The sequence below is a fragment of the Apis florea genome, unplaced genomic scaffold (assembly GCF_048593485.1).
Source record: "Apis florea isolate Af1SG1 unplaced genomic scaffold, ASM4859348v1 contig_3564_pilon, whole genome shotgun sequence".
NCBI classification, from domain to species: Eukaryota; Metazoa; Arthropoda; class Insecta; order Hymenoptera; family Apidae; genus Apis; species Apis florea.
This window is the reverse complement of record NW_028256782.1, coordinates 162,333-184,814: the sequence shown is the minus strand read 5'-3', so window position 1 is coordinate 184,814 and position 22,482 is coordinate 162,333. Positions and strand designations below refer to the sequence as shown.

Sequence of the window (22,482 nt, the reverse complement as noted above, 5' to 3'; positions counted from 1 at the left end):
CCAGGTGTCGGATGACTCCCCCCGTACGCTACAGCTTTCCCGTAGTCGTAGAAAGGACGCGATATCCCGTAGGAACGAGCGTTATCGCGCGGCGAGCGATCCTCGTCGCGGTACCTCATCGGCGGCGTCGTCGGTGCTGCGCCGGCCCGCGCGTCGCGCTAAATTCCTCGCGACTAGAGCTTCCCGTGCACGTTCCTATCTTACGTCCGTGATGGCGGCTGTACCTGATATGTCGCACCTCACCCCCGAGGAGAGGAGCACCATCGAGGAGGTTATAATAAGGCAGAAGCAGGAGGAGGAGAAGGAAAATGAGATTATGAGGTAGGTCGGTTTTTTCCATCCATCCTTTTTTTCTCTCCGATAATGAGATGCTGGGATTAGTGTTGATATCCTATCTGCGTCTGCTTTATTTATTTATTTACTTATTTCCACGCTTTTTTCTTTCCTTTATTAATCTTCCTTTCTTTTTTAATCATCATATTGTAATTATGTGGAAGAAGTTTTTAAAGACACATAATCTTTGCATTTATTTTATCCAATGATGAGATGAAAAAGAGACGATGCATCGATTCGTCTTTGGTCTATCAAGAAGAAAGAGAATGGTAACAAATAGTGAGAGAATGTGATATGCGAAATATATATATTTTTTCTTTTTCTTTTTTTTTTTTTTTTTATTAGAAATATCTTTTTCTTTTTTCAACTCGCTTCGAAAATGAAAAACGTAAAATGATTTCTAAAGAACGTTCGCTTTTATCAATTTTACGCCTAGTTTTTTGCCATAGTTTACTTTTTTTTTTTTTTTTCTTTATTTGCACGCGCACCGTATCGCCTTCCTCGTCGAGGAAAATCAGATGCCTTTGCATTGTCTCTCTAAACGATAAACGAAAAAACGAGCAAATCCGGGGGCGAAGAAATAGCACGTCGGCAAGTAGTATAAAGTCTGAATGGTCTGGCAGGCTAGGCAGAGCTACAAAAAATGTGACCATGGACGGTCACGCGTCGTTGATCAGAATTACTGAACGAGCGAAACGATGCCCGATCGATCCAATACGTGTATTTCTTGACCAGAGTCCCCTCCGACGGCTTTCCGCCTATTTTCTCCACTTTACCTGCTCGTTAGTCCTTGACCGTTTTATATCCATCGCATCTTCCCTTATTCCCTATTTAGATATTCATTCCGTTACCTCGGATGATTATTCCGATCTACCTCGCTTCGATACTCAGTAAGTCTCAATTATTAAATAAAACAAAAATTTATTATTTCGATCCAAATCAAATTATTCAAAATGAATAATGAAGTTTTGAACTCGAGAATAAAAAGTTTCCTTTTAATCTCGCTCGAAACGGTATCCGTTTTAAATCTCGACAAACTGCTCCACCCCTGCCTTAAACTTTTCCATTCAACGCCGAAAGGAATCAACGAAAACTGACCCTTTTAACAGGCAACCTACTACCTACTTGCAAGAGGCAGCTGGTGATGGATGCGCCAGCAGCCTCATTCGCATGTAATTACGGTGCCAGAGTCGCAGCGAGGCGACGCCGAGGAAAATGGACGGTGTTCTTCGAGGAAGGCGTTTTATTGATAGGTTGTCGCTGATGGAAAACGGGAACGTGAGAAACCAGTCGAGCGGGGAATGGAGACAGACATAGAGTAGGAGAGAGAGAGAGAGAGAGAAAGAGGAGAAAGGGTGAGCCAATGCGAGACAGAGAGAAGGAGACAAAGAACACGGGGGATAAAAGAGGAGTGAATCGGGAAAGAGATAGAGAGAGAGAGAGGAGAGGGGTTGGACACCGAGAGAAAGGAAGAAGAAACGAGAGAAGGGAGAGAGAGAGAGAGAGTAATGAGGAAAGCGTGCTTCGCCATACCGATGCGAGATCATGTAATGTGGACGACAAGTACGTGTAGGGACGCATGTAAAATGCAAGGCAGCGAGCCTTGACGTGGCTCGGTAACGAGCTGCTGTAGTTGCACAGGGTATGCATAGGGTATGCATATCCGTGGATGGAGTGTGAAAGGGGTTGGATTGCCACGGTAAATTCTTGGATCCTGAAATACAGAAGGCTGGGCCCACGCGCGATAGGGTGGTGGCGCGCGTTTTGACGCGGTAGCCCCGGGATTATCGCTACGTGGGTTACGTTGCTCGCCCCCTCCCTCGAGTACCCCAGCCCTCTTTGACATCGCGATGATAATTTTAGTCCTCGCTCCACGGATCTCGTCGCCGCATCCGAAGGTAACACGCGCAAAAATAGCCGCGTAACCTTTCTTCTTCAATCCCCTTTTAGGCTGGCCAAGCGTGCGTGCGTGCGAGCCCACCGATATAATTTTCTGATGTAATCGACGTCGGATCGTTTTCAACCAATCCCACCTTTCACATTAACATGTCGTGTAAAACAATTGTCGTTCTTCGATATTTTTTTCTTTTTTTTTTCCCCCCCTCTTCCATCCGTAGATATTGTAAAACTCGCGTACAATGGACGAGGCGTAAAGTTTGAGGCGTGAAAAAAAAAAAAAAAAAAGGAAGAAAAAAATACGAAGCGGCGACTCTAACGGGCGGAAGTTTCGACGTGTCGAGCAAAGATCGGGGAGGGGGTGGAGACTCTTTGTTCGAGGCGAGGCACGTAGCCGGGGACATCGTGTGAAAAGTCGCGTAGCGCGGATTTTGTGGGACGGAAAAGTCGCGCGTAAATCACGGTTGGTGTTCGTTAAGTAACCTACATTTCTGCGCTCCTCTGCTCCTCTCTCTCCCTTTGATCTGCTCCTCTTTCGTCGGGGGAGAATTTTTTTTTCTTTTTTTTCTCCTCCCCAGATAAATCGTGTCTCGACGAAACGCGGTTGCAACGCGACCGATCGTCGTCGCGTGTTCGTGAGTCGCGCGCGATTATTGGTAAAGCAATTAGAGTAACGTGGGCGGGTGCACGTACACTATGTGTCTTTATACGTGTATATATATATATATACTTTGTGACATGCAGCTACGACCTTTGACTCGATCGGCAAACTCAAGATTTAGGTTACCGCTCGTAGCCGCTCGCTACTGTTTCCATGCAAATTTCCGCTACGAAACTCCATCAACTGTCGTCTACGTATTTAATATAGGCGGATCTTCCCTCCCTCTGTGAGGAGCTAATGGTGGATAACGATCAAAAGGAATTCGACGGAATTTGTTCGCTCGCGTCTATTTCACGGGGATCCAAGTTCGAAACCGTTGGTGCCAACAACCCTCGCGATTCTCAACTTTCCTTCGTACACGCGATCCAGACAGACCGAATGCTTTGTGGCGATGGTTGGAGCTCGTTGCCTCGTGCCAAGTATTCCTGTCTTTCATTTTCCTCCATCTCGTCCATCTTCTCCCTAACCTACTTGGCTTGCAGATCTATCTTTCCCGGGCCTGCTCGTCATCTTCATCCCTTGTGATTAGAGTGGTTAACATTGTTTACGAGTACCGCTCTTCTCAAAGAAAATTCTCTTGTCGCACGTTCGTTAAAATTACGAAATTGGAAAGGAGACGGAGAGCTGGGGAATTGCTACGTACAGATTGAGCGTATCAGAATTTCTCGTCGTCTCGAATACGTACTAAGCTGGCTGTAGATAGAATAAATCGATGACATCGGTCACATTCCATTCCAGTTCAACCACCTCGCCGATAAATCGACTCTCCGGTATTAAAGTCTGACCATTGCAAATACTCTAACTGCAAGTACTCGACAATACTCTCCGCTGTTAATCGAACGGTATCGTTTCCCTTCTTCCTTTTCGCGAATGATTCCACACCACTTCTTCAAATCGAATATAACAAAGTCCCTTTCCTCCAACATCGTTTAACGGATCGTTCGAGAATAGATAGTCGTAGAACAAGGTGGAAAGCGCGTATTTTTCATCGACCGTATTATACCCCTGCATCGGATTGATAGATAGAATAAAATTTCTTTGCCACCTGTTATCTTCTATCCCGGTTCTATCGACAGGAAGAGTCTACGATCGTTCATACGATGCATAAATAGGAAGACTATAGTCGACATCTAGTTTCTAAAGTGTACGATATAATAAGAGTGCATTCGCACGAGGATCGACGATTCCGTTACTTATCGAACTCAATCTTCTTTGTTTGTTCGAAACGATTCTCCATATCTACGATGATATATAAACTCTCCACTCGATGTCAGAATCTCGGAGAATCTCGGTTGTAACGATGAAAAATCGATGGTTGTTTCGGTCTCTTGAATCTGGAAAATTATCGGTGAAAGCGGAAACGAGCGAGGGTTAAAAAAACGTCGCGCTGCGAATTAGTTACGCGGTTGGAATTAAGTAGTAGCTGGTGGCTAGTAAACGAAATCACGGCGGGGGCAGATAAAAGTGGAGCGACGCCGTTGCTGCAATTTGCAGAAAAATCTCGGCTCGACGAAGGACGATTGTCGGGTGAATTTTAATGGCGGGCCAGGGAGTAAGAGGGAAAGAGACGGATCTCTCTGTATCTTAGCTTTGTTCGACCCTCCGAAACCCTCCGAAAATTGAGGATCCGTAATTATCGAGGAGTCTAATGGCGGATCCTCGACTCTTCTGAAACCAACCTCCCACGCTCGAAGAAGCTCGCTTTTTCTCCTCCGTTTTTCTCCTTTCCACTTCCTATCCATTCTCGAAGCTACGTAAGAAGAAAGGGTTGTTAGAATGCACACGGTACGTACATACACACGCGTTTACATATTTATACGAGGCTGGATACGAAAACGTCTTCCCATCCGAATTCTCTTCTTCTTCTTCTTCGACCAATTCCTACTCGAATGCAACGTGCGTCTGGTTTAGCCTGTAATTTGCATACGACGTCGACTGTTTCTAAATGCGATTCCTCTTGTTTCATCGATTCCCGTGTTTCGAATGAAAGAAACGCGATGAAATAATGCTCTTAAATCGATCGTAATACCATCGGAATACGATTTCATCGTAACCGAAAGGAGGAGAACCAATGTTCTTTTCAACATTTCCAATATCGATCTCTTCTCCTTCGAATCCTAAATCCTTCGTTTCTTTCGTTTCATTCGTTCCTCGAGATGGATTAATTATTCTTCCTTATCGTTTGCAGACGGAAGCAGGACGAGGTGAAGATCCTCGAGGAAAGGATACGTGCCTGCTCGGAGAAACACAAGAAGGCGGGAGTGGAGCTGCACGCCACGTGTCACATATGCCTGAAAACCAAGTTCGCCGACGGCGTCGGTCACATCTGCAACTACTGCAGCATCCGGTGCTGCGCACGCTGCGGCGGAAAGGTCACTCTACGCTCGACCAAGGTAGGGGAGAGATCGGAAAAGAAACGGCAAAGATATATTATCCGAAGGAATCGAGCCCTCTCCTCGCTCTAATTCCCCACCGTTTTTCCTTTTACGCTCGCGTTTCACGCCCCGACACTCAAGGGTGGTGTTCAGACCGACTAATTGCCTCCAACTTTCCGTATTCGATCCGCTGTCGTTGAACTTTCCGCGGATACACCGGCCTGAATATTGGTTATCTCGTATCGTATCACCACTGCCTGTCCTTTCAAGTTTCCAACGCGATATTTGCATCGATATCGACATTGCGCAATCGACGAAAGATTCTCTCGAAGTCTTCGTGTTTCTCGAAATTACGCTTTTCGAAACGCTTTAAACGCGTTACTTTTACTTTTTTTTTAATTGGACTTGGTTAAAAAGAGTTTCAAAGCGCAAGGTGGCAGGATAATCCGCTATTTTTCTTTTAATTACGGGGAAGCTACTTAAATTTAGTGAACATCTACGCTTTGAGGGATCACAAGTTTTATTTGTCGCCGGTCAGATCTAGCGCGAGCAAAAAAAGATTCATTACCTAAATGAAGGGATCAAAGGAGAATCCTCTGTGACGGTGCGAGATTCGGTACGCGAGCACCGGAAACGCCTTGCCTCCCGTGACATTTCAAGGCTCGCGTTCTTTTCATGCCCCTGGGAAAATCCAAATAAATTCTCCTTAGACGCGCGAAAATATTCGAGTCGTCGCTCTTAATTGCAAATCGATCGTTCAACTTTATTTTTTTCCGGTCTGCGCAACGAATTTTCCCCTGCGCGGTATGCTCGCTCGAACGACAATGCGAGGATTCGTTTAACTTCTAGAAAATAATCTAGGCGCGAGGGTAGGAGAGAGGAGAGACGTCATCGCAGGTCGATAAACGAGATTGTCGATCGTGCACGCGAAGGTCCCCCACGCGAATCGATGGCGTGAAAACCGGTCCGAAAACCAGAGTCACTGGCTCCACCCCCACCGATATAACTCTGATCAATGGGATCTTGGGGGTGGCAGAAACGGAGACGATACCCGATTCTCCTTCCAACTATTATCTCGCCATACATTTCTCAAATGGAACTCGCATTCCTCGTTGCGAACAAATATATCTCTAAATAAAATAAAAGATCGAGATCCGAGGTTAATTCGGAAAAAAAGATTTACACATTTTTCCATCGATCTACCAACATTTACCAAGAACCAGCCTGGAACATGAAATTTTTCTTTGTTTAATACAGAATAATAATAATAATGATAAAGAGGGAGGGAAAGGAGGGAAGAGAAGAAACGTTGAAAAATTAGATCGATGTCGAAGGCAATAGCGGTGGAAGAGGCGTTTAATGGCGTAGGAAGGTCCCGTTCTCGCGTTATCGAAGATTCCACCGATTTCACGCAGTTCCATCCTCTCGATGTTCGCGAGGAAAATTGGATCCGCGCCACCGTGATTTATCGCGTCTTGAGGACGGCCCATTTATTCTCTAAGCGGGAGGGGGGGGAAGGAGGAGGAGGAAGGATTTCGAAACACGTCTTTGTCGCGACTTCACCACCCTCCTCCCCCGGACTGGCCGGCGGTTAAAAGTGCAGGCGAGATCGCCGGTGGAAAATGTCAGCTTCCTGGAAACAATTAAGAGCGGGGTCGGGTATCGGGAAAGACGATAACGGCCGCGTATCGTCGCGCACGCTTGAAATACGTGGAAATAATTGACCTATAGCGGCACTCTGCCCCCCCCCCCCCCTCCCTCCCCCGACCCCCTTTCTCCGTTGGCTATACCAATTAACCCTTATCGCGGACGCGCGCGTGTGTAGCGTATGTGGGCGTTAAAGCCATCGTTAAATAGCGTTTCCCGCCTGTTTTGCGCCGTCTATTTCCCTGGACGGATCGCTCGATTTCGATAGGATTTTCATCATCAATGGGGGGAAGGGAAAGGGGGAGGGAGGAAAGGAGGGAGGGACGGATGGTCTTCCTTCTCGCATTCCTCGAGGATTTTATTTCTCTTGCTCCATTCTTCGATACTTTCTCGCTTGTTGAAGCGATATCGATGATAATTGGATAAATGGAAACGATGGATACGATGGAGAGCTTGTTGTTGGATTGTTGTTGTTATAATTAATCGTATCGAAAGTTATTTTCGAAATGTTGGAACAAGATTGTAAGATAAGATATTCGATTGGTAATTGAATTGATCATCGAAACTTCGCCCCGATGTTATATCATACAATTAATCTCATGAATTTTCCATTGATCGCAAGTTTATTTTTGAAACAATAGGAGGAGAAATTTTCTGTATATATATATGTATATATATATGTGTGTGTGTGTGTGTAAAAAAAAACAGAAAAGAAAAAGAAAAAGAAGAAGAGAGAGAGGGAATCCGGGAATGGAACGAGTAATTCGATTAACGGTGACAGTAGTTTAGTCAACGATTCTTCGGGCATGCCACGATTCCATTTATTCGATTCTGTTACGCGAGGGGAGGCGAGGGGAGTAATTTAACTTCGTTTTTGAAAGTGGCGCATCCGGGGAGCGGAGAAAACATACACGTACGTACACAGGGAATATGTACGCGCGCGTGTTTCATCCCGGCCGGGGGATGGTATAATAATAGAGGCAGACGCGAGGAACTTCGGTTTACAACTTCCTGCAAGTTTATTGGCTTTCGTCGTACTTTGCCGCGGCTTAAGAAACGGAAGATCGGCTATGCAGTCGGTTAAAGCGAGCCTCGCGAGCAACAACAATTTACGATACTTTCGAAAATATTTAATCTTCGATTCAACGCCTTCCCCCTTTGTAATACTTCCAGATGGAAATATCTCGCGCCAGCCAGATACTTCCTTACGTCTCGCTCGCGAACAGGAGATTCCATCGATCGTTCTTCAACTTCCTCTCGCTGGATAACCAATCCCCCGTGTTTTCGAGGAATTCCCCGGTTTAATACACCCGAAAAATATAGGACAGGCCGAAAAGAAGAGAGACGGCACGTGCGTGTCAGCGGTTTCACCCGGTGAACGCGTAACTCTCCCCTCCCTCTTCACACACACACACACACACACACACATACATACATACATACACAGAGCCAGCCAGGGCCACACGCAAGTACGATGATAAACGTCACGGCGCGCGTTACGACATCATCGATCCGCTGGAACGAAACGCTCGTACGTTTCTTTGGGGAGCGCTGACTGTGGAGAGAGAAAGAGAAAGAGAGAGAGAGGGGCGAGGCACGATACGCGCGAGATTCGTTCAATTACACGAGCTTTCTCACCCAAGAACGAAATGCTTCTTCGATTAATCCGATTTCAGAGTTTGAACGGACGAATCCTCGATTTTTTTTCTTTTTTTTTTTTACTTCCTTCCTTTTTTCCTTCTCCTTCTTTTCCTCCCCTATTACGCATCAAACCTTTCCTCCTTCTTCTTCGAGTCTTCCCCCTTTCCCTTCTTTCTTTCGATTTCTCTTGGGCCACCGCGGTTCCGTCTCTCTGCGTGGGAGAGAGCCTATGAATGGGGCGCGTCCCTGCGTGACGTCACGTTCAGGGTAGGGGGCTGGGGTCAGGAATGAAGCGCGGGGTGGACGAAGGTGTGGGTGGCGGAGGATGGATGTCGGGCGGCGTGCAGGGGGGCGAAACGTGACGCAACATATTGATCTAAGTTTCGTAGGGAGGATTACAGTCCATGATGGGGAGGAGGACACCGACGGAGGGGTGTCGCGGATAGGGAACGGAATACAAGGTGGCCGGTAAATTTACGCTGTTCTTTGTTTCATAACGATCGCGCGCGCGTGCGTGCGTACGCGCGCGGTGTGTGTGTGCGTGTATATTCGGTGCGGCGGTAGCCGTTGATCGAGGGGAAGGAGTGGCTTTGAAGCTGCCGCGCGCGTGGGTGGAAGGCGAGGAAACGGGTTGAAACGTATTGCTCGCCGGGGCCGTTGCATTTCTGTTAATGAAATTAACGCGGATCGAGCGTTCTTCGGGAAGGCTGTCATTAATCGAAACGATACAAAGTTTAGGATATACGATACTATGATTCGCTACGAGAAGTGAATAAAATTGCACAGCGAGCGAAGAAGCATTGAAACAGAAGATTTGAGAAAAAGATTTTCTCGAAAGATTGGAAGTAATATATGAAATGTTATTTCGTTTTCTAGCTAGAATTCCAGCTATTATCTATTTCTATATTCGCGCAACGAGGCGCAATAGTCACACAACGCCGATTGCATAGCTCGCGTGGATCTATCGAACCACGGCGATTAATGACCAGATCGTTTCGGAATTATCGAAGGTCCAGGCGGCGGTGAATAGCTGCAAAGGTCTGTGGGACGCGAAGGCGGCTCCAAAGTTCTGTGTCGATCCATTGTGAGCCCGTGTTCGACCGAGTGCACGCGTGTATCTCTGGTATTTATGTCAGAGCAGGCTGGGATTGACGGTAATTCTAATCGAACGGTGTTCGAGGAAGTATCCTTCGTTCCAACCCAGCATTCCAGCCCGTATCTTCGCCATCGTTCCTCTCTCACGATCGATCCTCACCTACGCGACTTCTTCTTCCCATTCTTCGACTTCCAATTCGAAAATCTTTCCTCGTCTCGTTTCGATTGCCTCGATCGTCTTGTAAATTTTAACGATTTTAACCCCCTGTACTCGTATTCCTCTAATTATTTATATTATTATAGCTCGAGTCAACTCAATCATTACGAGTTCGAAATTAAACTGTCAACTTTCCTCGAAGAATATAATTCAAACGATTTTGGAGTATTTTGGGGTATGGTTAAGAGAGATTGGATGAGAATGATTAAACGCGTACTCGCGTGATTCTCGTAACGAGGTCCGCAGCCAGGTCCGTAAAATAAACCGCTGGTAATTGAAAGTTTGGCAAGTTTCGGATACCTGGTCGAGGCATCTGTCGTCCCCTTTGGGGAATGGGGAGAGAGGGGTTGGTTTCTTCCTCTTGTGGCCGAATCGGGCAATCGGAGTCTTCACGTGACGCGTGTATGTAGGACAGTTGAAAAGTTGGGGCAGCAAAGTTTCGGTGCTCGTGACGCTAATGCACGGCGGTATACGTTGTTCCACGAAAAATCGAGAAGCGGAAAGGTCGAAGTTGTTCAGAGAGACCGTAAACCCGTAACTTCGAAACGAGGGGGAACGAGGCTCGATCACGAAGACTTTGCATAGTAATTAGGTGTTTTACGTAGGTGTGTGCAACGCCCACAAACTTTTTTTCCGTACGTAATCAGACGCATCGACGATTGCCTCGTTAGTCGTCTGAAAATCGTCCCACCCTCCTTTGATCCAAGTTCATTCAGCGTTTGCATAAATCTCATAATTAAGCCGGGGAGGGAAACATAGTTACCCTCGATTATTCCTTCGTTTCGTTGGAGACGAGCGAGGGGACGAATTACCATAATCCGTGGAAATTATGTGGAAGGCGCGAGACAGAGGTCTCTCGTTTGCCAGCCCGTTCTTTGCTATTATGCTTAAGCATGATTTCAGGCTGGAAAGGCTTGAAAGGATCGTCGTCGATGCGACGCGTCTGTGAGGAGACATGGCCGCTAGTTGGCTTGAAGGGTCGTCTGAGCACCGATGCCACTCGCCAACTAGACTTTATTATCTGAAAACTGAAACTCTTGTCCACTATCTTGCCCCTCTTCAAACCTTTCCTTCCTCTTTTTACCCCTCTTTCCGCCTCTCTTCGAAATATTCTCGCTCTTCCGGCATTCAATGGCCCCCGCTTTAGACGGGGACTCTCCCTTTCCGCGTTGCAAAAGATCCTCTTACGCTCGACGATTCGCGTACATCTCGTTAGGAATATGAAAGAGCTCGACAGCTCCTTGGCGCCGCGATCGTCGTTTGCCTCGCCAGTTTACCGAGGGTTTCGATCGACACCATCGAAACACTCCCCTACCACTACGATCTCAAACCTTTCTCCTTTTTATTCCTTTCTTCCCTCGATTTATCCACTATATATATATATCCGACTATATCCGAGCCAAGTTCCTCGACCGAACGATCGAACGATAGCCAACGTATAAAAATTTCAACAAACGATTTCGAAACGGAAATGAAGAAGAGACCCGATCGACGAGTCGAGTCTCGTTTCGATCGTCGTTTCGGACCGATGTAATTCGTATCGAGCATTTATCGTATCGAGTTATCGGATTGACTCGAACGAGCCACGTATCGATCCCCCGGTTGTCGTACTCGAGGCAACGAGACGTCAACGTCCAACGACGTCGATGTCTTTCCGCGTTGTCGTCACTGTCTGGTCTCGACCGGCGTCGCCTGGCGCGGTTCACACACGGATTGCGTACAAACACGCACACATACAATGGGCCCCGTGATAAAGTAATCCGAATTAATTGGCCCCTAATTAATTAATGCAAATCGCAGGCAACTCGCCTCGAGCCGGCAAACTAATGATCATTTACGTTACGGGCGGCCACGCAACGCCGTGTTCTCGTTCCTTTGGTCCACGACCACCACCGCTATCACCCCCTCGGCAGGCGTAACGGCGAAAGGAGGGGTGAGACGACTCGAGGGCCACCTCGTTCCTCCACATCGACTCCTCCACCACCACCGCCACCACCACCACCACCACCACCACCACCACCACCAGCGACAACGTTTTTCTCTTTTTAGGCTGCGGAAAATAGCGCACACGTACGTACGTACGTACGTACGGAATGTTCGGGCGAAAAGGATAGCACAGGGATGAGCGAGAGGGTGGTGGAAAGGGGTTGAGCTCTTGACATATTGCTACCTAGGCAACTCGACGAAGTGCTCTTCACCCACCCCCTCTCCCGCCACCGCCTCTATCTTTCCCGCTTCGTTCCTCGCCCAACTCGCCCCCCACCCGCCCTCCTTCTCTTCCTTTTTTTTTCTTCTTCTTCTTTTTTTTTTTTTTGCAACCCTTTCTCTTCCCTTTCTTGTTCGATGCACTCACTCTCTGTTCCACGGCCGGGCCGCCAGTCTGCAGCGAGGTACGGTCGGCGTTGCAAGCACGGTCGGGGATAAAAAATCATCCCCGCGTTTTCTCGCGGATGCACGCGAGTCTCGCGATCCCTTCGTGATCCGCACGACGGACCCTCGTGCAACGACGACTCGTGAGGATCATGTCGAATTCGACGTGGCCTCGAATTATCGCGAAGGACTCGTCGCTTCTTCGTCGATCGTCCCCATCAATCGAGCGTTCTCGCGTCTGAAACGCATCGACGTAACCATGCTCCTCGCACGTCTGTAAAATACATTTCGTCGTTGAATCAACGATGAAACTTGCCGATTCTCGAAGGACCGTTCCGTTCTCCTGTGCGCGCACAACTGAGGAAGAATATTTTTAGATTTTCCTCCCTCCCCTCCTCTCCCCTCCTCCCGCCCAGCCATCCTTCGTGTCGTGTGTGTTTTTACCCGTGCACGCGGTAAAATCGCGTCGCAACCATGAAATAATTACGTCGCGCAGCTCGCAACCAGCTTTGGAAGAGCATTTTCGACAAAGGGGGGATCCTCCTTTCATCGGGAACTGTGTTCTTCGCTTATTATTAAACGGCGGCAGGCAAGAAGGTAAAAATAAATTCCACGTTTACGGGCTCGCATTTAAAAACTGGGACAAACTTAGGAGGAGGGACGAAATATCTGTCTGTCGTCTAAAGAGATCGCTATTTGTAATATATATATATGTGTGTGTATATGTACTCGTTCTTCTTCGTCAAATCTCGAGATTACGATTCTCTGCTACTCTTCTTTTTCCTTAATCGATGTTCTCCAGAATACTCGTTCTGGATCTCTATTCGCTTAAGCGAAGGAAGGAATTTTCGAACGTCAACCTCTTGCACGTATACACACATCGCACGCGCATATACATACACACACAGAGTCGGATAAAGGGTATATTAAAGTATTATTTATGTAACAGGCTCCCAACCTGTTAAAGCAATCATTACCGGTTTTTACGTAATGCGACGCCGGCTGTTTTGTAATTACGTTATACGGACGCGCGCGAAACTCTCGATTCGTCCTCGCGAAAATCGTTTCTAGGGACGAATCTCGTCTATTTATACGGTGGGCCGTATATGCGCGTTCCACCTTCTCGTTACGCAAACGAGAGAACTCCGATAATAACAGGGAACAGGTCGATGTAAGTCGGGCGATTCGCCGGGCGGAGAAAATAGATGATCAAAGGATGATCGTTGTTTCAGCGTGATACGACTACGTGATAGTGCCTCGTTTCGAATAATAATTGCTTTTCATCCGAGAGACCGATCGAGAGATTTTTTTTTTTTTTTAGAAATTAATTCCAATTTCCACGAACGCCTCTCTGATATCCTATAGAAGTTGAAGAAGGAGGAAGAAAGAAAAAAAAGAAAAAGAAGAAAAGGGGGGGTAAAGAAAATATAATTCAATGGTTTTTTTTTTCTCCTTCCTCTTACGAATAATTCTTAAAACTCTTCTCGTTAAGCTTCTCTCTCTCTCTCTCTCTCTCGGTCGCTCGATTGCCTCTCGACGAGTAAATCAGGCAGAACGTTTCCCGGCTAAGGTGCGATCGCAGCTGATTCGCGTCGCGCCTAATAGGGGCAAACACGTTTTCATTTCCACCACCGTCCTCGGCTCGCGGATTAGCGGAACCGGGATTGGATATTCATCGAATAACGATAATGGACAACGATAATTGTGCAAATGGTCCGTGTGGCCGATCGTGTATCGATTCATGATGATATTCGCGCGCTGCAATTACAACCGTGCCACTCCGACCATTTTCTCTCCTTTCAAATTTACGAAACGCGTGAATAATCGGGGAGGGGGTAAAATTACGTTCTTCTCCCTTCTTTCGTCTCACTTCAACCGACCTCGTTTTCCACTTGTCCATAAAAATCGAGATTTTTAATCCCCGTAACTCGCGTACGAAATATCCGTGCAACGAAAGTCAAAGTATAATTACAACGATATCGATAATAATATTAAAAAAGTAATTATGCCACGTCGTAGAACGCGTCCTCGACGAAGTTCAATCACGTGTAATTATATACGTGAATGCGACATTACGACGTCTTCAACGACGTATTCGATAATCAATCCCGTTCGAATAAGAATGATAAGAATAGAGGATCGAAGGAAAGTGGAAGAATCACTGGGAAAAACTCGGGCGGGGTATTTTAATCCCGCCGACTTTACGCCGACATTCCGGCCGGCCGTAATTCAAGGGGAGCAGCAGTCCCGTGTGTCCTTGCGGCACGGTTGTTCACGCCATTATAGCTGGTACAATAATACGCGTGAATGGGCAAGTGGAAAGTGTTATCGATGGGAACCGGCATGGGCATTGTTTTATGGTTTGCCTCTAAACGGTCCATCCATCACGCTTTATCTTGATGGAGTATTCCGCCCCGCCTATTCATCCTTCAAAACACTTCCAGTTACCGCCACGCTAGCCTCGCTAATTATTAGCCCCTTTCTCGTTCATTGTGCCGACGCGGTGAATGGTCGTACACGAAGAATGCGCTTTTCGTCCACTCGAGACGCTCGATTTCCCTTCTCCACTCGTCGAACTCCTCGACGCGTACTTTCCTGCGTCTCTCGAAGCCTCGACGCTCCAATTACTCGGCTGGAAAGTAGTAGGAAAGCGCGGCTGTATCGCGCTTCCATCGATCGATCGCGCTTCCCATCGTCGCTTCTCTCGTCGGATTATCGACGTCGTCGGGACGACGACGTTTCGATAATCGTTGCGAGGCGAGGCGCGCTTCCTTCGGCGACCAGGATATTTTCGCTCCGCGTCTGTACCATCGGATCTTCGCTCGATTTAATTTAACGTTAAACTCTGGAAAGATGGGAAGGGAATTTGCATAAGAACTGCTCGCCCGAGGCGAGCGCGAAGGAGAGACTTCGTTAAAGGGGGATTTTGCAATAATTTCTCCTCTCTCTCTCTCTCTCTCTCTCTCTCACTTTTCCTCGAGAATCGCCGCCGAAAACTGGAGCCGAATATGACGGATTGTATATTACTAGACTACGACGAAGGTTCGCGGCTTCGCTTGTCCCCTCCGGCTGTCGTGTATTTTTAACGCCGTTGCTCGAGCTCGACAAATAATGCGAGCTCGTAAAAAGGGTGTCGCTTCGAGCTCGAAGACGGTGCAAATCTATTCCACTCGTCCGCTCTTCTGCCCCCCCTCCACTTTTTTAAGAACTCGAATCGAATTGAAACTCGCGTCATCCGCTTACACGTTTCAATTAGCATCGACTTCCTATAGATAATTTCCTATTAATATCCTCGCTACAAGCGGTGACCTGGATCGATCAGGACTCTTTCCCTCTCCGCGCCCTTCTCTCTCTCTCTTGCTCGAATTATCTCTCTTTTTTTCGCGCCGCTACGGATTAATTTTAATTACCCTGTCGATCGAAAGAAACTTTGAAATTTCTGAAATTCCAACGACTCGCTTGATGCACGTTTGAACGATTAGGGACGAAATGGGACAGGCACAACGTGACGAATTCCATTCCATTTGATTTGCAGGTAATATGGGTGTGCATCCTTTGTCGCAAGAAGCAAGAGTTGCTGTCAAAGACCGGGCAATGGATAACGAAGACGGGCCTGGCCGCCGGGGACAACGCGATGGTGCGACGAATGCAGGACATGCAGGTGGGTGGTCCTCCGGGACTCGTGGACCAAACTCAGGATAAAAGACCGAAACTCGAGAGAGCGCACAGCGCGGCCGAAAAGGAGAATTTGCCATTGTTACTAAGCAGCGGAAGTTTGCTCAGAAGGCAGTACTCTCAGCAAGAGCAAGTACGATTTACTTCCATTCACTTTACTTGTTTGACCACGGGGATTAAATTGCTCTCCACGGTCGTTAAATAGCGCTCGTGCACGCACTGTTGCTCTGGATATACTACTACTACTACTACTACTACTACAACAACAACAACAATATTTTAAAAAATAATATATATATATGCAACAACAATTACAACAACAATCGCTAAAAACACATAGCTAAGCGAATTCGAGGTCGAAGCAAGGCAATGCAATTGATTTTTTATACGTTTTTATATATATATATATTCTGTCACCATCTGTCACTGCGCTCATTGTCACCAACCATTGCTACTGCTGCGTCCCTTGACGACTTCGATCACGATAATTCTCACGATTTTAGAGGAAACTCGTTCACAGAGACGAGTCGTCGAGAGACGCAGCGGCGTCAACCGCATATATATTCTCAACCACATGCTGATATGAACAAGAAAACAAGAACGCAACAATGTAACGCACTGTTGTTTGCATCCACCCAACCACTGCAACCCGACACGCGGCGAATAATATATATCGAACCGGGGCGAGATTGCCTGGGAATTTCGAAAAAAATGGCAGTTTTCTGGTGGCGATTACAGGGCCCAGGGCGTCGACTGCCGACGAGCGATAGCGGAGTGGACATGTCCGTTTCGCCACACTCGAGAAGCCTTCCGACGCCCCACCTAGCGTCATCCCATCAGGTCCAACAACCGCCCAGGCATCCGGACGCTTACGCGGAGGATGACCCGAATCTGTACAGAGGGGAGATCGACGGTCTCATGAAACAGCAGAACTACCAGCAGAGGCAACGGCCGATCTACCCGGTGAGTGGGACCTACCCGGTTCTCTCTCGATTGGTTCAGCCCCCGGGAACGAACGGTGGCGATACGGTTGGCTCGAGAGAGGAAAGAGAGGAGGGAGAGAGAAAGAGAGAGAGAGAGAAAGAAAGAAAGAGAGAGAGAGAGAGAGAGAGCGACTTGGAAAATTAAACATTCAACAAGTTATGCGCCCATGTATATCCTACGGAGCGTGTAGGAGCGGATGCTAACGATATTCTTACGTAGGCGGCGCTCGAGAGGATGCTCTCGACTAGCTAACACACGACTGGCTGGATGTCAGTGGAGCCAAGTCTATAGAAGCGGAACAAGAAGCGGATGAAAATTTTCGAAATGTCTGCTTTATCCTGGCTACTCTACTACTACTACTTTTCTCGCGCCTCGCCTCTATATATCGCGCATCGATCGAGAAACGCGTTCGATAAAAAAATCGTATTCTCTTTCACTTTCACACCCGATTCTCTCCTCATTTCCATCTCATTTCACGTTTCAACCTTGCTTCTTGCGCTGTCTTAACACCGAATCTTGACTCGGTCTCTGAGAAAAAGTCTTTCTATTCTGGATCCTTCCTTCTTCTTCTTCTTCTTTCTTTTTCTTCTTCTTCTTCTCCTTCTTCGCTTCTGAGCTTTTCTTTTTTTTCCCTGCCCGGTTCACAGGATCAGAACACGGATCTCGCGATGACATATCAGCCTATGGTGGAAGCGGGCCCACCACGAAGCGCGGTACATCCCCCTCAGCAACATTCGGTGCATCAGACGCAAAGCGCGCACCCCCCGCAAGCGGTGGTCGGACAGGGTGGTGGTCTTCAGCCTCAGAGAAGCTTCAGCAGCAGCGAGGAGGAGCGAAGCACACCCGAGTGTGCGAGCGACGAGCCTGACGAATCCGAGAAGGGTGAGTCTATGCTCGATAATTATCTGCCGATTATCTTTCTTCTTTACCACCAACGAACGAGTTCGAGAACGAGACCGCGGATTTCAATTTCGCACGTTCGGATCTCTGAACTCGCGGAACTGATCGTAGATCTGTGTCTAGTTAATGATTTCTCTTTCGATATATATATATTATAGATATGATGTTTTTATCCGAGTAAATATTTGTGAACGATTTCAGAGTTCGAGTTTGATTTTTATTTTCATTTTGACAGAGAGTGTTTGATTCGCGTCGCGATTTAGGGGAATGCTTTGGACAAAGAATGAGCACGACGGCGCGCGGAGGAGGTGACATTTTTCTAATCTAATTTTCGATTGAAAAAAAAAAAAAAATCAAAGATCTTTTTCTTTTTCTTCTCTCTCTCTCTCTCTCTCTACATATACATATATATGTATATTTATATATATATATATATATATATACGTATATATAAGTAACGATTAACAACCGGTTAAAACGGAAATGAAAACAATCGTTGATACGATAAAAGTTCGAATATCTGGTAGTTTGCTCGAACACTGTCAAAGTTGATCGAGGACGATATTGGCCGGTCATTCTTTCGATACGTCACGTCCCCGCCGTGCCAGTCGTATAATTCAGCAGCGACGCGGTTAAACGTCAAATCCACCATCGAATTACCGTCAGAGGCTGGTGTAGAGGATCGGCTACGACGGAGAGAGACATTAGAGAGGGTGAGCTGATCGGGAGGGTCAGCTTTGCCCTTGAAACTCGGTGCACGGAGGAGAGCGCAGGCTTTCCGTGTCAGTGGATAATTGGTTTACGGAGAATGTGTGCACCTGTATCGCGATATTTACAGGCGAGCCGTTGAAGGAAAGTGTAATCGACCGATACGATGCTCGTGCAGTCTAAAAATCTATCCCCGTATGCGTACGCGTGCGTGTTTACAAAGCGTTTTAACGCTCCGCACCCGGCCTCGTCTCGATCCCAAAATCGGGGCCAAAATCGATTTTCTTCCGAATAAGAAAAGAAAAAAAAAAAAGAAAAAAGAAAAAGAAAAGAGAGAAAAGAAAATTGGAAATCTCTCGAAAATCGGGAGAAAAACGCGGGACGCGTAGAGAAGATTGGTTCTTTTTCGAAACGAGAAACGGGGAAGGAGGGGAGAAAAAAAAAATATCAGAGGGAACGAAATATTTGAAACGGAAAAGTAGGTCTACTCGGTGGCAGGTGAATCGGCACGAAGTGGAGTGGCAGATGAAAAGCGATACCGCATTATCGCGTGGTGGGCGCGCGAGGGGAGGGAGCGTAACCGGGTTCCTCCTTGGCTAATGAGTAAATTTAGGTTACCGATGCCGGAGATCCAGCGGCTCGATCGTTCCAGTGCACGCGCGTTCTCCCGTGTGCTCACCGTGTGAGAGAACGCTCAACATCGCTTTTACGCATTCGACGCATTCGAGGAGTGGTTTCCGAGGAGCGGACGTGCCGCCACTCGAGAGAAAGGGAATACGCGTGCATGGGTTCCACGGTTGATTAGGGATCGGTGAACCGTGGAACCGATTGATCGAGGTGAGCATCGTCGTGAGAGAGAAAAGCCTATCACCTCGCCACTGGAAACACGCATCGTATTCTTTCGTATTCTTCTCCACCACCATTGTCTTCTTCTTTCTCTCGTTTCGCCATTTTACTTTTCGATGCGATGCAAGTGAATTTTTTTTCAATTCGTTCGATTCTTTTGAAACTTGTCTCTTCTTTTCGAAGAGAAATCGACGCGTCGCAGGATTTCGATCGAATTTTCGATCGGAAACTTCCCCTTTTTTTTTTTTTTTCCTTGGAGAAGGAAGTTGAGGAGATGCTCTCAAGGGTTAAGCTCGTTTTTTCCCAACAACCGTATCGAGCGAGAGGGAATCCTCGAATCCGGTGAATTTTCTTCCAATTTTTCCAATCCTTTTCCCCGAGTATCGACTTGACCAGAGATACGCGCGGACTCCCGATCGGCATCCCAGCTATCCTCCTACCCGTTAAATCCTCGGATCGGATCTCCACGATCGTGTATATCCCGCTATCCTGCGGGAATTCTCGAATTCTGCCTTCTCGTCGGGTTGCATCGATTCTTGCCTACCTTCCACCCTATCCCGCCTAGTCTCTCTTCTCCTCTCTTGCTCTTTGTTATACCTTTTTCTTTTTTTTTTTTTCTTTTTTTACCCTCGCTCTCCCCTCCCCCCTTCGTATTACCCTACATAATTCCACTCCACTTGCACAGCTTTTACGCTTTATTCCCCTCTTATCTTTACGTACTTTATGATCCTTTCCCCTCCCCTTTCACCCCCCCCCTCCTTATTTTGTAATTTGTTTTCCCTTATCTCTCCACACATTCTCTTTACAATTCTTTTAATTTTAATTCGATCTTTCTTTCCACCCCTACAATTTACCCTACAATTCGCCCTTCCCTTCGTTTCTCCCTGCCCCTTTTACCTGCGTCTCTCCTCCTCACCTTCCCTACCATTACGGCTCACCGCCACCACCCTCCACCACTCCTTCCCCTCCCGCTCCCCATTCGCTACGCCCACACGGCCCGCGTGACGTCACGCGGCCAACACGTGGGCGAATTCAAACATCTATCCCTTTCCTGCTATTTCTGGATTCTCCAGTCTTCGCGGCGAGGAGGAGCGGAAAGTATCGAAATCTCTCGCCTCCTTTCCTTCCCTTCGAAGGCGTCGTCCCATTCGGGGGAGGAGGAGGGAACCTTTTTTCCACATTTCGCACGCTTCACGTGAATGCGCCCGCTCGGGCACACACGTCGCGCGCACACCCTACTCGAACTCGCCTCGACGGGTCCTCCACGGTGTTTACGCTTCCAGTCGCCCCCCTACTTCGAGAATCGATTTTCCACCGAGGGTGGAAAATTTGAGCGGCCGCGGATTCCAGATGGATATGGAATTGCAGTTTCTTCTTCTCCTCCTTCTTCGAGGAGTCGAAGGGAATCCGTGAATTTGTTTCTTTTTACCTTCTTCTGAAGATGATTCTCCTAAATCTTGTTGCCTTAAATAGGCTACGATGAAATCGTACGTCGATTCTTACTTATTCTTCCTTGTGAGTTTTCGTTAATTCGTCGCGCTTGTTGTCCGAGTTTGTTAATACTTTTATAAATAGCCTTCTAGCTTTTGGGTTGCATCGATATTTAACTCGAGTCGTGGGGAAAAAATTGCGCCAACCGATTTAACCTGGGTGTTAAACTTGTCCCGGTGGACTCGTGACATTTCTTGCCCGACACGAGTCACGGAGATCGGATGAAATTATGATGAAGAGGTCGGGATTTCAAGGATCATTCGGAGACCGGCTTCTAAATCTTGCAAACGGAGGAGTTTTATTAATCAAAGCGATGCGCGTTAAGGGAGGAGGAAAAATTGTTTATCAAATATTTCGAGGATCGATTGATGATCGATGATTGCGAAAATGTTGTGGAATTTTTCTTTTCCACTTCATCTTTCGTCTCCCTCTACTCTCTCCTTCTTCGCCCCTTTAATTCTTAAACAAGTCTATTTGCGGCCGACTATAGATAACTTCGAGTTACCAGTATTGCTTTTCCAATACAACGATTCGAACGACTCTTTGTGCATCGACCTTTGGGACCCCAAGAATTGCTCGCTTGTCGGGACGCAAACGACCCCCCTCTCCTTGCCTGCCAACTTCATCGAAATTTAATCCAAGAAGACATTGCAATTTGACGGTCGACTCGGTCGATTCCGCCATTTATATCTTTCTCGGCAGATCTACTATCGGAATTGAAATTACTTTGTTTGTACCGAAAGAGGCAAGTATCTCCCTCTCTTCTTGCCGTCTCGTCGATTATGAAATATTTCCACGGTGTGGATTTTTAATCCATCCTGTTCCTGAATATCCGATTGCATATATCGTATGCGAGTTTTATCACATCGATTAACACCGATCGGAACAATTTCTCGAACTGTCCAACTGTCTCGACGAAACCGGATTAAAGGCTTAGGAAACGGAGAATCCAGTTTCCGCGTTCAAACTGATTGTTAGGATTGTACGTTGATCGTGCGACAACGGTAGAACGTTGAAGAAATTCTGAGATCGTGTGTACGGGAACGACAGCGGTACAGCTATGCGCTTGGTGCATACGCGCTGATGCGGATGGCCGGGTCCACCGCTATGCGGAGATCGCGCTTATTAAAGACGCCATCGCTGCGTATCGTGTTTCGAATTCCGCTAGATTTCCCGTTGGAATTCCGCGAGGATCCGAACGAAAACAATTTCGATCCGTTTTCGATTGCCTTTTATTATTTTTAAGCGGAGCTCGTATCGAATTTTACCACGAAACGCGTATCGTTTGAACACGTCAAATAAATAAAATGGAAAGAGAGCATCGATCTGTTCGATTGCACGATCCGACGAGGCGAGCCTCGTTATTTATCGCGAAGAAAGTGGACTCGAAAGTGAATCGAACTCGAAATTCGAACACGCGCGCGTTGAAAGAGGATGGAAATTGGTTGGCGAAGGTTGGCGCGTGTCGCGCGCGCGATAAGCGACACGCGCGCGATAGAGGAAAAAAAAAAAAAAAGAAAGAAAAAGGAAAAGTGACCTGCGTCGGTCGGGCGGCGTTGTTGCTCCCATTCGTAGATGCACACAATACAATTATTAGTGACTAGTGAAAATTAGTTTGTAGAAAGTTACGAGAGGTAAGTCCG

General features: G+C 47.1%; 1 protein-coding gene across 1 annotated transcript in view; it reads left to right on the top strand.

The window, feature by feature from the left end:
• The first annotated feature begins 185 nt into the window (after positions 1-185).
• Positions 186-22,482, top strand: part of Rim (Rab3 interacting molecule) — a 67,291-nt gene continuing 44,994 nt past the window's right edge. Inside the window, exons 1-5 of the mRNA XM_086914004.1 lie at positions 186-321; positions 5,079-5,283; positions 15,771-16,043; positions 16,649-16,873; positions 17,542-17,776. Of these exons, the coding sequence (XP_086770130.1) occupies positions 212-321; positions 5,079-5,283; positions 15,771-16,043; positions 16,649-16,873; positions 17,542-17,776 (1,048 nt within the window). The 5' untranslated portion in view covers positions 186-211. The remainder of the gene's footprint in view (positions 322-5,078; positions 5,284-15,770; positions 16,044-16,648; positions 16,874-17,541; positions 17,777-22,482) is intronic.